This window comes from Sceloporus occidentalis, unplaced genomic scaffold (assembly GCF_023333645.1).
Source record: "Sceloporus occidentalis isolate IW3139 unplaced genomic scaffold, rSceOcc1.0.p SCAF_6, whole genome shotgun sequence".
NCBI lineage: Eukaryota > Metazoa > Chordata > Lepidosauria > Squamata > Phrynosomatidae > Sceloporus > Sceloporus occidentalis.
In genome coordinates, this window is record NW_028316986.1 from 80,761,363 (window position 1) to 80,774,110 (window position 12,748).

At 39.0% G+C, this 12,748-nt stretch overlaps 1 protein-coding gene across 2 annotated transcripts in view; it reads left to right on the forward strand.

Moving 5' to 3' along the window:
* SYNE1 (spectrin repeat containing nuclear envelope protein 1) overlaps positions 1 to 12,748 on the forward strand; it is a 437,342-nt gene that overhangs the window by 362,569 nt on the left and 62,025 nt on the right. The window contains exons 129-130 of one of the 2 annotated variants that reach the window (XM_089530176.1): positions 5,742 to 5,900; positions 6,206 to 6,372. In XM_089530176.1, the coding sequence (XP_089386302.1) occupies positions 5,742 to 5,900; positions 6,206 to 6,372 (326 nt within the window). Of the gene's footprint in view, positions 1 to 5,741; positions 5,901 to 6,205; positions 6,373 to 9,260; positions 9,391 to 12,748 lie in introns of those variants that run through there. The other variant, XM_089530177.1, reaches the window with a different exon arrangement.

The following is a 12,748-nucleotide window of genomic DNA, read 5'->3' on the forward strand; positions in this document are numbered from 1 at the left end:
CTGGACTATTTTAGGTCTATGAGAGGCTTTTAAAAAATCAGGAAGTTACTGGAAGTGGGAATATTTTTTTAAACAAATAAATAGACCATTGAGGGAACGTGAGGGTTTTTCCACCCCTGAAATGGTATTTAAGCAAAAGTAAGTTTCTAGCTACTCTTCATATATATTCTTCTGTCTAATATAGCCTCAGTTTAAAAACAAAAAAGAGAAGCCAAGGAAAGCCTTCCCTGCATTATATCAATTTAGCCCATAATGGAAGTGTAATGTAATGTCTGGGTGGTTGGGTTTCAATGTGGGGAGAGCCTGTATTGGATTACAACTCTGGAGACCAGGACTTGAATCCCCACTCAGCCATGAGAACCCACTGAGTGACCCTGGGCAAGCCACACTCTCTCAGCCCCACAGGAAGGCATAAGTCAGGAATGACTTGAAGGCACACAACAACAATAACAAAAAATGATCTTTGATTGTGAAGACTTGTTTATGCCTCCCTTGGTTCCATACAGAAAGAGCAACCTGTGTAATGCATAAAATATTCTGGTTGATTGATAGTAATCTGGGATTGTCTTCTTTAACCTAAATGAAGCATGCAACAATATTTTATTGTCACTATACAAAGCTTTGATTGCACAGCAAGTGTATGGAACACTTTACAGTATTGTCCTATCATTTTGAATATACAAGATAAATATAAAACGTTTAATGCTTCAGATACTTTGTTTCACAGGAAACCAAGTCCTATTGCTAATATCCTGGAGGACAGGATCAAAATTCAAAATAGCCTTAATAGATTTGAAAGCTAGGCCAAAAATAACAAAATGAATTTCAACAGAAAGAAATGTGTGGTACTGCACTTAGGCAGAAGAAATGAAATGCATATGAAATGAAATAAAGGGGACACTTGGCTTAACAAGACTACATATCAAAGGGATCTAGGAGTCCTAGCAAATCACAGAGTGAACATGAGTGAACAGTGTGATGCAGCAGCTAAAAAACCAATGCACTTGTAGGCTGCATCTATAGAAGCATAGTGTCTAGATCAAGGAAAGTACCATATATACTCAACTATAAGTCAAACTTGTGTATAAATCGAGGGCAGGTTTTGGGGCTAAAATTATGGATTTTAATATGACCCATGGATAAGTCAAGGGAAAAACATAGGGGCATGTAGCAGAGGATCTAAAGGATGAAGCAAAGGAAAACAATGCCAACAAACTTACAAAATTCCATCAGTCATAACTTTTCTCACACTAAAGGCTGGACAAATGAAAGAAGAGAGTGAGGTCAGTGCTTTCAGGACAGATAGCCATATGTCAGGGGTGTTTTGATTCTGTGTTCCTGTATGGCAGCATGGGCTGGATGGTCCTTGTGGTGTCTTCCAACTCTGTGATTCTACTACAAAGAGTCGAGTGAGTTGGGTATATGTAGTCTGGAGAAGAGAGAATTCAGAGGTCATATGATAGACATCTCCCAGTATCTGAAAATCTGTTGTGTTGAAGGAGGTGGCTTATTTTATCCTGTTCCAAAGGGTAGAGCCCAAAGCATAGCATTATTGGGGGGGGGGGGGACAGACTTTTTTGATGGCAATAGTAGAACGGACTACCTTGGAAGAGTGGAATGTTTTAATACATTTCAAAAATAAGTTTGGATGGCCACTTTTCAAGTACAGTGGGCCCTCCCAGTTCATTGGTGTTCAGGACACAGGATCCCCATGAAAGTGGAAAAACTGCAAATAAAACTCCATTTTTTTTTAACTGAGAGAATACATCTTTGGGAATCTCTAAGTCATCCAGCACAACTCTATGGTCCACATCAGCTGGAGGGTGACCATAGAATAACACTGGAGGACCTACAAATGCCTAAAGAATTGTTTTCTTTTAAAATCTCTAGGTCCTCCAGCATGACTCTAGGGTCAGCTTCCAGCAGAGTGATACTGGAACCTAGAGATTCCTAGAGAGAACATATCAATTAAATCCACGAATAATCAAATTCTCAAAAGTCAAAGTGACAAATGTGAAAGGTCAGCTATATGTTTTTAAACTACATGTTCCTGCACTAGTAGGTGGTGACACTAGACACTCCTGGGAGACCTTTCCAGCTTTATGATCATATACCTCTCTGACTCTACATCAACTTCCAGTAGAAAGTTACCAGTACTGGGACAGGAAGGAAGACTCTCTTTATACATTTGATTAAAAATGTAAATGTTGCCATATTCAGCCTGTTCAGCTGTTTGCTAGGCTTCTGACGTTTTTATTGAAACTATACAGTACAGAAGAAGTTACAAGTAGGACAGCTAGAGATGTAGTTTGTTTTTTTAAAGATACTGTGATAAGAAGTACAGCTAAAGGCAATGTAGTTTTATGTCTTAGCTGAAAACATTTGAAGTATGCTACTAAGGGGCTGCAGTCATTTTGTAAGTGTTCTCTTCTTGAGTGGAGATGCTTATATAAACTGAGAAGGAACTGTACTTATAGAAAAGAAGCAGCAACTGCAGCAAGTAGGATGCCTCTAGATTGTCGTCATGTAATTGTTTTGAAAAATAGCAGGACATAGGAGTATATGTTCTCTGTAGGACCTGCTTGCATCTGCATAATTGTATTTTATGTCCCAGTTTAAATGAGTAATTGTGGTTTCATATTTGTTGCTCTTTTGTTACTAATTAACCACTTCCTTCTGCTTTACTTTCTTCCTGTGCCTTTCCATACTTCCTGCTGCTCTTCTGGTGTCAGTGTTCAGGTCTTTGGATATTTTAGACAGATAAGGACAAACACACTACTTGCTAAATATCTAGTCATCCATGGGACATTTTTTAAAGATGGAAACTGCCCTTTCTGTGTGTGTAGATCCTGCAATTGGGTGGAGGATAGGATTTGAACTATCTTGCACCTGAAATGATCAGACAAAATTGGACCACTTAGACTCAGAATTGTTAGAATTATTATTATTATTATTATTTTGTGGTGAGTTAACAGCACATTCTTGTCTTTGCTTGCTTGGATGTAAAACCTCAATGGAGTTTACTCTCAGATAAGTATGTGTGTGTGTGTGTGCGCGCGCGCTTGCGCACGCATATGTGTGTATAAAATTGTATTCCCAGGGTGCTAGCTTGTGCAGAATTACTTAAAGGTAAGCACCACTGTAGTCAATAAGGCTTGTTCCTGAATAGCAATGGAATGAATTTTGAAAATATTTTTAGAAAAGCTCAAAAAACATATTTTTCAAGTGTCAAGAAGAATCATGGACTGATAAGAATATTTATAGTTTTGGACTTACTCTGCATGGCATTTGCATATGGTTTTTTTGGAACATAAAACTGTACAGAAATATTTCTGGTGCAGAAATTGCTGATTTCTGTGAAAGGCAGCCATGTACGAATTTTGTGCAGAATAGGTCTTGAATTGTGAATAGCCTTTGAAAACTGTGTGTTTCTTGATGTTTTTCTCACAAAGGGAAGAAAGCTAATGAAATTATTTGTTACTTCCTTTGAGAAGAAACTTAATGAGGAATTTCATTCCTATTCTATTATTATTATTATTATTTAGAACATTTATTTAAAGCAGTGGTTCCCAAAGTGGGTGGTATGCCCCCCCAGAGGGTGGTGAAAAGATCCAAGAGGGTGCTGAGGGGGGAAGGGGGCAGCAGGGGGGAGCTTTAGTCAAAGTATTGGTGCACAAGAAGTCAAGGGGGACCATTTAGAACCATGGTGGGGATGGAGGTTACATCAAACTTCTGTTCAGGATCTCTTAAAATCACAATGCAGTCTTACTGACAGTTTCATGTGTCTCCTCCTCTTTGCCTTCCTGCACAAGCTCACTCCCTTAGCTGCATCTTTCACTGGTAGTCGCAACTGGGAAACTCTTGTGAGGCTTCAGCACAGGACATCACTTCTATGGATTGAAGTGGCATGACTAGAGCAAGAAGGTAGAGCCCATGGCAGTGGGGGAGAAATGGCAAGAAGCTTTCAGATTTGGGAGCCTGATAAAGATTTAGGAGCTTTGCTGGGACTTGGCTGGCAGGTTGGGCTGTTCTGCTGCTCTTGCTTTATTTTATTGTACAGAGTGAGAGAAGAAGTGACAGAAGAAACAAAGTTTGTGTATAGGGGGGTGGGGAAATAGCTGAAGCTCTGTGTGGACATGTTTCTGGTGAAGGAGAGCGGGGAGTATCTGGGATTAATTCTTGGAAAGAGCTCTTCACCTTGGAGTGGCTTCTGTAGTTAATATCTCTCCAGGACATGTGGCCTCTGTAAACCGCCAACACACACACCAGCAGTGCTCCCCTCCACCCCAATGAAGAAGGATTGAGAGTCCTTCTTTGCCAGGGAGAAGCTTCTTATTTTGCACCTGGTCACCTTGGAACAGCAACCAAGCAGTTGGCTAAGCAGTGGCCTCTAGCTCACCCTGGCCTTTGCTGGAGGGTGGCATTGGTGAGAAATTTCTCAGTTGCTGTTCAAACCAGCTGCTCAGTTGCTGCCCCCAGGGTGACCAGGTGCAAAGGGAACAGTGACTGAGATTGTTTGCTTTGAATTTGCAGTAGAACAGTAGGCCTAATATCAAGAAATACACATGGGGGGGTGGGTGCAAGGGATGTCGCCCAAGATGAAAGTGGGCATTAGCCAGAAGAGGTTTGGGGATGATTGATTTAAAGCATAGAGTAGTAATACAACACACTATGAAACCCTTTTCCTGGGGGGGGGGGGGGGGGCATCATTTCCCTTAAGCATAGGGCGATAAAATGTGTTTCATCTGTCAACAAAAACACAACAAAGAGGGAGCCCACCTAGCCTGTCTAGAAAGGGAGTCCCAGAGGCTGGGAGTAACCATGCAAAATGTCCTCTCCCATGCTTGCACTAAATGCTCATAAGGGTGGTGGGACTGAGAGAAGCGCTTCCTTTCAAGATCTTAGACTTCACGCAGACCCAGTTAGGCAGTGTAAGACAAAAATTAGCAATATTAATAGTAAAAGGGTCAAGAAGAAAACAGTTCAGGCTTAATGTGTAGAGATCAGACACAAAAGACCTATCGTTTTATTATTTTATGAAGACTACTTCATATTATTTTCAAATTGTTAAATATTTTATGATATTTTAACTATTTTTATCAAATTTCTGATATACTTTGCTGTTTTTAATGAAAGATCCAAATACCCTTGTCAAAGAGCTATATATTGATTGAAACTTTCTTCTTAATAGCAGTGACTGAAGCAAATGTACAGTGTGATGCCTCTCTATACAGTATGAAACATCTCTCTGGGCAGTTAAATTATCAAGTTACTTCTAGAGTGGTGTTGTAAAAACAATGCCTGCTTTCAATAAGCAGTGCACAGAATGAGGTGACCAATGGTTCAATTGGTAAAAATGACTCATCACTTGCTAGGGACCCAATGCTGAAGGAAGATTTTGGGACATGTTTCCCTTATGCCTTTACTCCAACACATCTAAGACAGGAATGGACCTTGCGAGGAAACTGTGAAGAATACTGAAAACTACAGCTATTTCAAATGGCATCTCAACTTTGTGACCTCCAGTATTTGCATACACCTTCCTGACTTAAATGAGATTAGTCCAGAAGTATCCTGAGATTAACAGTGAGCATTACTCTGATGAACATGTCATGAAAGGTTATAGCTGCTCTTCTATATCAGAAATTTTAGAAAGAACCATTCTGCGGCGTTAAAATTATGCTTCAGCATCAGAGACCTCTGTGTCAGACTTTCTTATTTCCTCTTGTATATGTTCTAAGGTTTCCTTGAGGCGACAGCAGGTGACTGAGAGGCTGAATGCATGGGCACTCTTCAGTGAGAAGAATAAAGAGCTCTGTGAATGGTTGACGCAAATGGAGAGTAAAGTTTCACAGAATGGAGAAATCCTCATTGAAGAAATGATAGAGAAACTTAAAAAGGTACAGTGCTTCTGATTTTCTCTTATCAAAAACGTTACAAAATTTCTTAATTTATGAACGTACCTTGAGCAGGGATGTTAGATTTATTTGCACTTTCAGTTTGCACTTTCATTGCTTTTCTGTATTTGTTTACTGGGCCATTATCTCCTGTGCAAAGTACAAAATTACTAAGAATGGGCAATATCTGCAGGTCTTCAACTGAGTCATCTCAAACAAGTATAACAACATGTCCATTTATTGTAGTCCTAAGTAAGAGGGTGTTGTGAGTAAGCTTTCTGATCTCTGAATTTCTGTCTGTCATCCAGGAGTATCAAGATGAAATTGCAGTTGCCCAAGAGAATAAAATCCAACTCCAACAAATGGGAGAACGACTTGCTAAAGCAAGTCATGAAAGCAAAGCTGTTGAGATTGAGTATAAACTTGGCAAAGTGAATGACAGGTGGCAGCATCTCTTAGATCTCATTGCAGCCAGGTAAGACAGATGAACTTTTTACTAAAAATATATATGAGGTTGTGTCTCAAAAGCTTGTAGGGGCTGAGTCATTCTTTATTGTCTCACTACCCTCTCCCAGCCAAATTTGAATTTTTGGTTCTGCACTAATAGGCTATATTAATTATTATACCTAATTATCATAATCTTACTTACTGGAGAAATATTTTGCAACATAGTACACAGACCACAGATTTTCACTTAATGGAAAACTCCATTTGTGAGTATCACAAGTGAAGTTGAGTTCTTGGAGGGGCATTTGGCTCCACTGTATCTAATGTCCCATCACTAAAGTGATTCAGATGTGCCAGCTGGATTTTTAGGTGCAGGGCCTTGGCAAGGAGTGGAGAAAGAATCTCTCTCTTCTGGTCAAACTCCTATGCCAGTGATGGTGAACCTTTTTGAGGCCGAGTGCCCAAACTGCAACCCAAAACCCACTTACTTATTGCAAAGTGCCATATCCCTCTGGCTTTCTAGTAACAAACCCTGGCAAACTCTGTGCTGGGACAATGGCACATGTGCCCACAAAGAGGGATCTGAAGAAACACGAGAGACACCACAGACTGGGCCAGCCAGAAAAATCAGCAGTAGCAAAACATGTTATAAACCAACCTGGGCATAAAATGCTATTTGAAAACACTGAAATTCTGGACCATGGCAACAACTATCAGGTCAGAATGCACAGGGAAGCCATTGAAATCCAAAAACACCTGGACAGCTTTAATAGGAAAGAAGAAATCCTGAAAGTAAACGAAGTTCTGCTATCAGCCCTGAAAAACACTATAATTAAGACTCGGCACATGCAAATGAACATCACCCAGGGTCAGGGGCTTTCCCAGCAGACAATGGACCACTAATTAAATTTATACAAATCCTGTTTGCATATCCTCCCACCCTGAGGGCTTGCCATTCACCAATAGACCAACACACAGATTAACATGTAAATCATTTTCTCTCAACCAAGGGTCACACAGTATACATACCCCATATACCTCCGTGCCACCATTCTCGGAAGATGTCAGCCACAGATGCAGGTGAAACATCAGGAATAAATTCTTCTAGAACACAGCCACATAGCCTGAGAACCCCACAAAAAACTATGGATGCCACCATGAAAGCCTTTGACCTCACATATGTGCTGTTTGTCCTGTTTGGCTTCATAGACTGACCCCAGGTGCCTGTATTACGATAGAGGAAGTTTATGCTAAACTCCTTTACATTTCTCTCTTCATCAGTAACCTCCTGGCTTCTCTCTTTTGTTTTGGCAATTGTTAAGTTCTCTAATAGTGTTTCATGTAAAGGTTTGACTTTTTCAGTTGAAGGTACCACTGCACAGATGTTAGACGCATTATGTCAGGAAGTGGTATTTCTTGCAGCACTAGTTGGTTTCTGAGGATGTGGTTTTACAGACAAATAATACCATGAAACAAGTACAGGGTGTTACAGTTTATTTGGAAACATTTCTGTCCAGTTTTGCCTGATACTTGTAGAGCAGAGTCCCCAAACTTGTCATACTTTTAAAGAGCAGTACTACTGTATTTACAGTATACAGTTAATAATTCCAAGCACTGTCAGAGTGGTCTCTCACAAAATCCTGATATATCCAGTGTTCGGATTTTATATCAGAAGATTTTCTTTTACCAGTGTTCAAATAATAAAAAATAATAATATTTAATATTTCAGCTACGTACACGTAAGAAAGGAATTTTAAGACTAAAAATACGGCCCTAAATCCAATTGCTAGTCCTAAATTCAATATGTAAATCCCATTGATTAAGTAGGTCTCCTCTCCTGAAGTAGGGACTAAAAATTGGATGTAGATGACATTTGTTTTCCATTTTTAACCATCTTGAGAATAATTATACTGAATGGTAGAATAAAAATAGATTTTCAAATATCATCATCACCACCATCACACTGAATTAGAGGATGATGCTGTCAAAACGATAAGCACTTTAAAGTTCTCTTGACCTCAGTATTCAAACACCTAGTTGTGTTCGTCTGGACAATCAGTATACAAAAGGATCTTGTAGCACCTTTGAGACTTAACAGAAAAAAAGAAGCTGGTAGCATAAGCTTTCATAGACTTGGGCCTACTTCCTCAGATGCGTGTTAGGAAGTAGGCTCAAGTCTATGAAAGCTCATGCTACTATCTTCTTTTAGTTATTCTCAAATGTCTACAAGATCCCTTTGCATACTGACCTCAGTATGAGTGTCAAACTTATGCTCCTGGGTCTCCCTTTAAGTAAAAATTAAACTAGTTTAACTTGGGCTTTATCATGGTCAGAGTTTATTGATCTGACATTTTTTAAAAAAAAATTAAAAACAGCTTTAGTTTATCACAAATATACTATTAGTGTAATATTTCTGTTGTATTTTGTATCCTTCCTCAAGCTTCCTCCCCTATTTTTCCCCAATTGCATATTTTTTCCAATTTTTCATTGTTCTTTTCTGATTCCTTTTTTAAAAAATTGCGTCTATTACAGTCTAGAAGAAATTCTCCTTCCAAACCTTCCGATTTTAAAAACAGCCTGCAAAGTACCCAGCAAAACAAATAGACAAAAAGCAGGCCCTTTGTTTTATTTATAACAAGTACACTCTTTCCTGAACTGCATCTTTGGACAGTGGAGTCTACAACTGTTCTGAATCTACAGTGCAGGCTTTTTTTCTCCAAGCCCTTCCCCCATTCATGGCCTACATTCCAGGAGATCACCCTGGCACATGTAGATGAATGTAAGTTTTATTTAGAAACATGACCATTTGTCACACAGCTTGTTCTCATATTATCAGGGAGTGAGTTACTAACATTTGCTCGCAGTGTGAGCAATTTTTGTATGGTGCTCAGTGACCCACAGTCTTATTGTAACTTTCGGACTGAATGCTCTTAATTTTTATACTGGAAACTTTAATGCTGGTGCTGGTGGATTTATATGCCGCGAGGATGGCAGATGACGGCAGTGTGGATTCAGACCTCCCTGAATGCAACTGCGATGTGACAAGGCAGGCAAAATTTTGATTATTTTTGTTTCTTTTATGTGTTTCTTTTTGTACTTTAGATTATTTTCTTATTATATAGGTGACTAAGTGATTGCTAAGTGCTGATAAACAGGTTCTTACATTTTCCAGTGTTCAAACATTTGCACTCTGTAATCAACAAAATGAACTGGAAATAGTTTGTTGGTCCTAGGACTGAAGAAGTACTCAGTGAAACTGTACACCTGATTTTTACTTCCAATTGAATGCAAGATTACACATTACACAGGAGGCGTAGTAAAAAGTGTATTTGATTCCAGACATCTGAGTACTGTCAATATAAAAATGGTTGACCCGAGGAATGGTTTTATAGAAGTATTATCTTTACTTGAAATGACCAAAGGCATTCTTAATATCAACAGGCTAGACAGAAAGATTTTGCAGAAACATTTTGCTATATTTCAAGGAGAAGCGTTTTATTATGAACACAACTGTGTCACACCTGTAGAGAGACCAATTTTTTTTCCTTCAGAATTTAGCCTTCTTTCTGAATCCAACTTGTTGCATTTTTTAAACTCATTATGCCATTATGATCATGCTGAACAGAACTGAAAGAAAATGGAGAGTGGCTTTTCCAAAAGCAACCCCCCTCCATACCACACCATTTTATTTCTTATGAAAATTCATTACATGATATTATTAGGAACCAGCTGCCCAACCTAATTATAGCTGTGACTTCACAATAAACATTAGTGTGCTTGAAACATAATACATTTATGTGTCAAATTAAAATTCATTTTATGGCAAACACCAGTCTTAGGATTATTTTTCTGATATATTTAATGGTACCAACAAATTCCATAAATATGTCAGACTGTGTAGTATCTGAACTGCAACAACGTAGACATAAGATATAGATATTTGTTAACATGCAAAAATAACACATAATAGGTGTATGGATTAAAAATGAGCAGTCATAAATCAATGTGGTATATAAGAAAATGCAGCAAGTCACAGGGACTTACTGTAGTTATATATATCAAGGTTGCTAAATTTATACAGCCTTGCTTAAACCAGTCATGTGATGATTCCTAACTGCTATTTTGAATATGGGATCTTTGTTAGCAAGAGAATGAACTCAGCCCAGCTTCTTAAAGCAACATGTTTACAGTGTTGCAGAAGCAGTGAAACTTTCTAAAGATATTTTAGATTCCAGGGATATTATCCATTTATCTCCAAGACGGCATAATTACATTCTTCTCTCTAAAATGATCCTTTATTTTGCATATAATATTTACTGAGTTTTCATTTACACTATTTACAAATAACTGTTAGTGCACCAGGATGTCACATGTGTGTGTGTTTTTTCAGTTAGCATATGCGCATTCCCATACACCCATGTCTTTTCAAGATAACATGCAGTCATGCAAACACCATAAACCCTTTTATTCCAGCCAGAGAGCAAAAGTAGTGGAGTTTGCCAACAGACACTGCTTTATTTTACCCCTGTGGTTTGAGGCCCAAATTATGTTGCTAGGGGATTTAGGCATTGGATGAATAAATAGCTATTGACAGTTCTGACATGGTTATTACTTAATCTTCTAAAAGCCAGAGTTGTGTGGATACAACCCACAGACTTTGGGTATAAATTTACCAAAGGCAAAAAGGAATTACAATGTGAGATTTTGACTGAGTTGCTGGCATTTAAATCTGCTTGTTACACATTCCTCTTCAGAGTGGAGGTGGCATGTTGGCTCCAATATTTTGCCAAAAAGAGCCAGAAATCTTCCAGAAGAACATAAAGAAGCATGTTTTTGCTTGGCCTATACTAATCTTGCAAAGGATACATGGAAATAAGGAAAATGTCATAGCATTTCTCTTACTACCTGCTTGGTGATATTATTTGTAAAGCTATATTTTAATTTAATATTAGAAAAGCTCAGCGGTAATCACTTATGTGTCCTAGGATTCAGTCTGGATGGGATACAAACTAAACTTATGATGAGAAAGAAATATACAGTATAAGATGTTGCTGTTGCTGGTTCTTATATGCCATCAAGTCAGGTTGCAATTAATCTTATAGGTGCATTACAGATGCGCCGAAGGGGCGTACTAGGGTTAGGAAGGGGCGTGGTAGGGTTGAGAAGGGGCGTCCCTTCCGGATGCCCCTCAACCCTATTATGGACCAAGTCCATAACAAATGGCGGCACCCCTCCACACAGGGGCCACCATTTTGACATCACGGACGCTTTGCATCCGCACGTCACACGGCGGAAGTGACACCACGAGTGCATGACTAGTGCCTCACGGTGCCACTTCCGGGCCACAGAAAGAAATGCCATTTCGGCGCTTCTTTTCGGCTGTGTTTGGGAACCGCGCGGTTTGGCCGCTGTGGTTTCCGGACGCAGCAACCGGCAGCGGTGCGAGACTGCCCGTTTTGGGCGGTCTGGAACGCGCCATAGAGAACTCCAAGAAACCCTGTTTTTAACAGTCCTTCTTAGGTTTTGTAAACTCAGGGCTATGGCTTCTTTGATTCAATAGTCAAACTGCCTGTGGAATAAGATACAGCTGGACCTCTGTAACCACAGAGTCTTTATCCACACATTCAAGCATCCACGGCTTGAAAATATTTTTAAAAATAAACAAATTCCTAAAACCAAACCTTCATTTTGCCATTTTATATAATGGGACTTGAGCATCCACAAATTTTGTTATCCATGTAGGGTCCTGGAACCAAACTCCAGCAGATACCAAGGACCCACTGTATATTTTTCAGTTATATAAAAATATGTGGACAGCAATCTACAATCTCTCTGCTAAAATTTTATATGAGAAAGAGTTTGTGGCTTTATCTGTTTTTGTTTATAGGAGTGAGGTTTTTTCTCTCTCTTCTAAATTAAGATTTTGGCTCAAGGTTGTGAATTGTGAGGTCTTCCAGAAATTTTTTAATTGCAGCTCCAGCAGACTTAGGAGTTTATCGCACTAGCGAGATCCCACGGGAAAATGGGAGTTAAGCACCATTGAAAGCAAAGAAAACCTGGAAATGCCCGAAGTTTATCACACAACATCTTTAATGTGAAATAATTTGAAGTTAAACCACAGTTAAAGCAGAGAAAAATGGCAGCTTTTTACCTTCAAAACATCCCAAAAGTAAAAAGCTGCCGCTTTTCTCCACTTTAACTGTGGTTTAACTTCGCGTTATTTCATCTTAGAAACAATTCAATGTGATAAACTCCCTGAATTTGCAAGTTTTGTTTAAATTCTAATGTACTTTAAATCACGTTTAACTCCCATTTTCCTGCAGGATCTCACTAGTGTGATAAACTTAATAGTCCACTTAAACAATAGTGAGGAATGCTAAGAGTTGGAAATTCAAAAACACCTG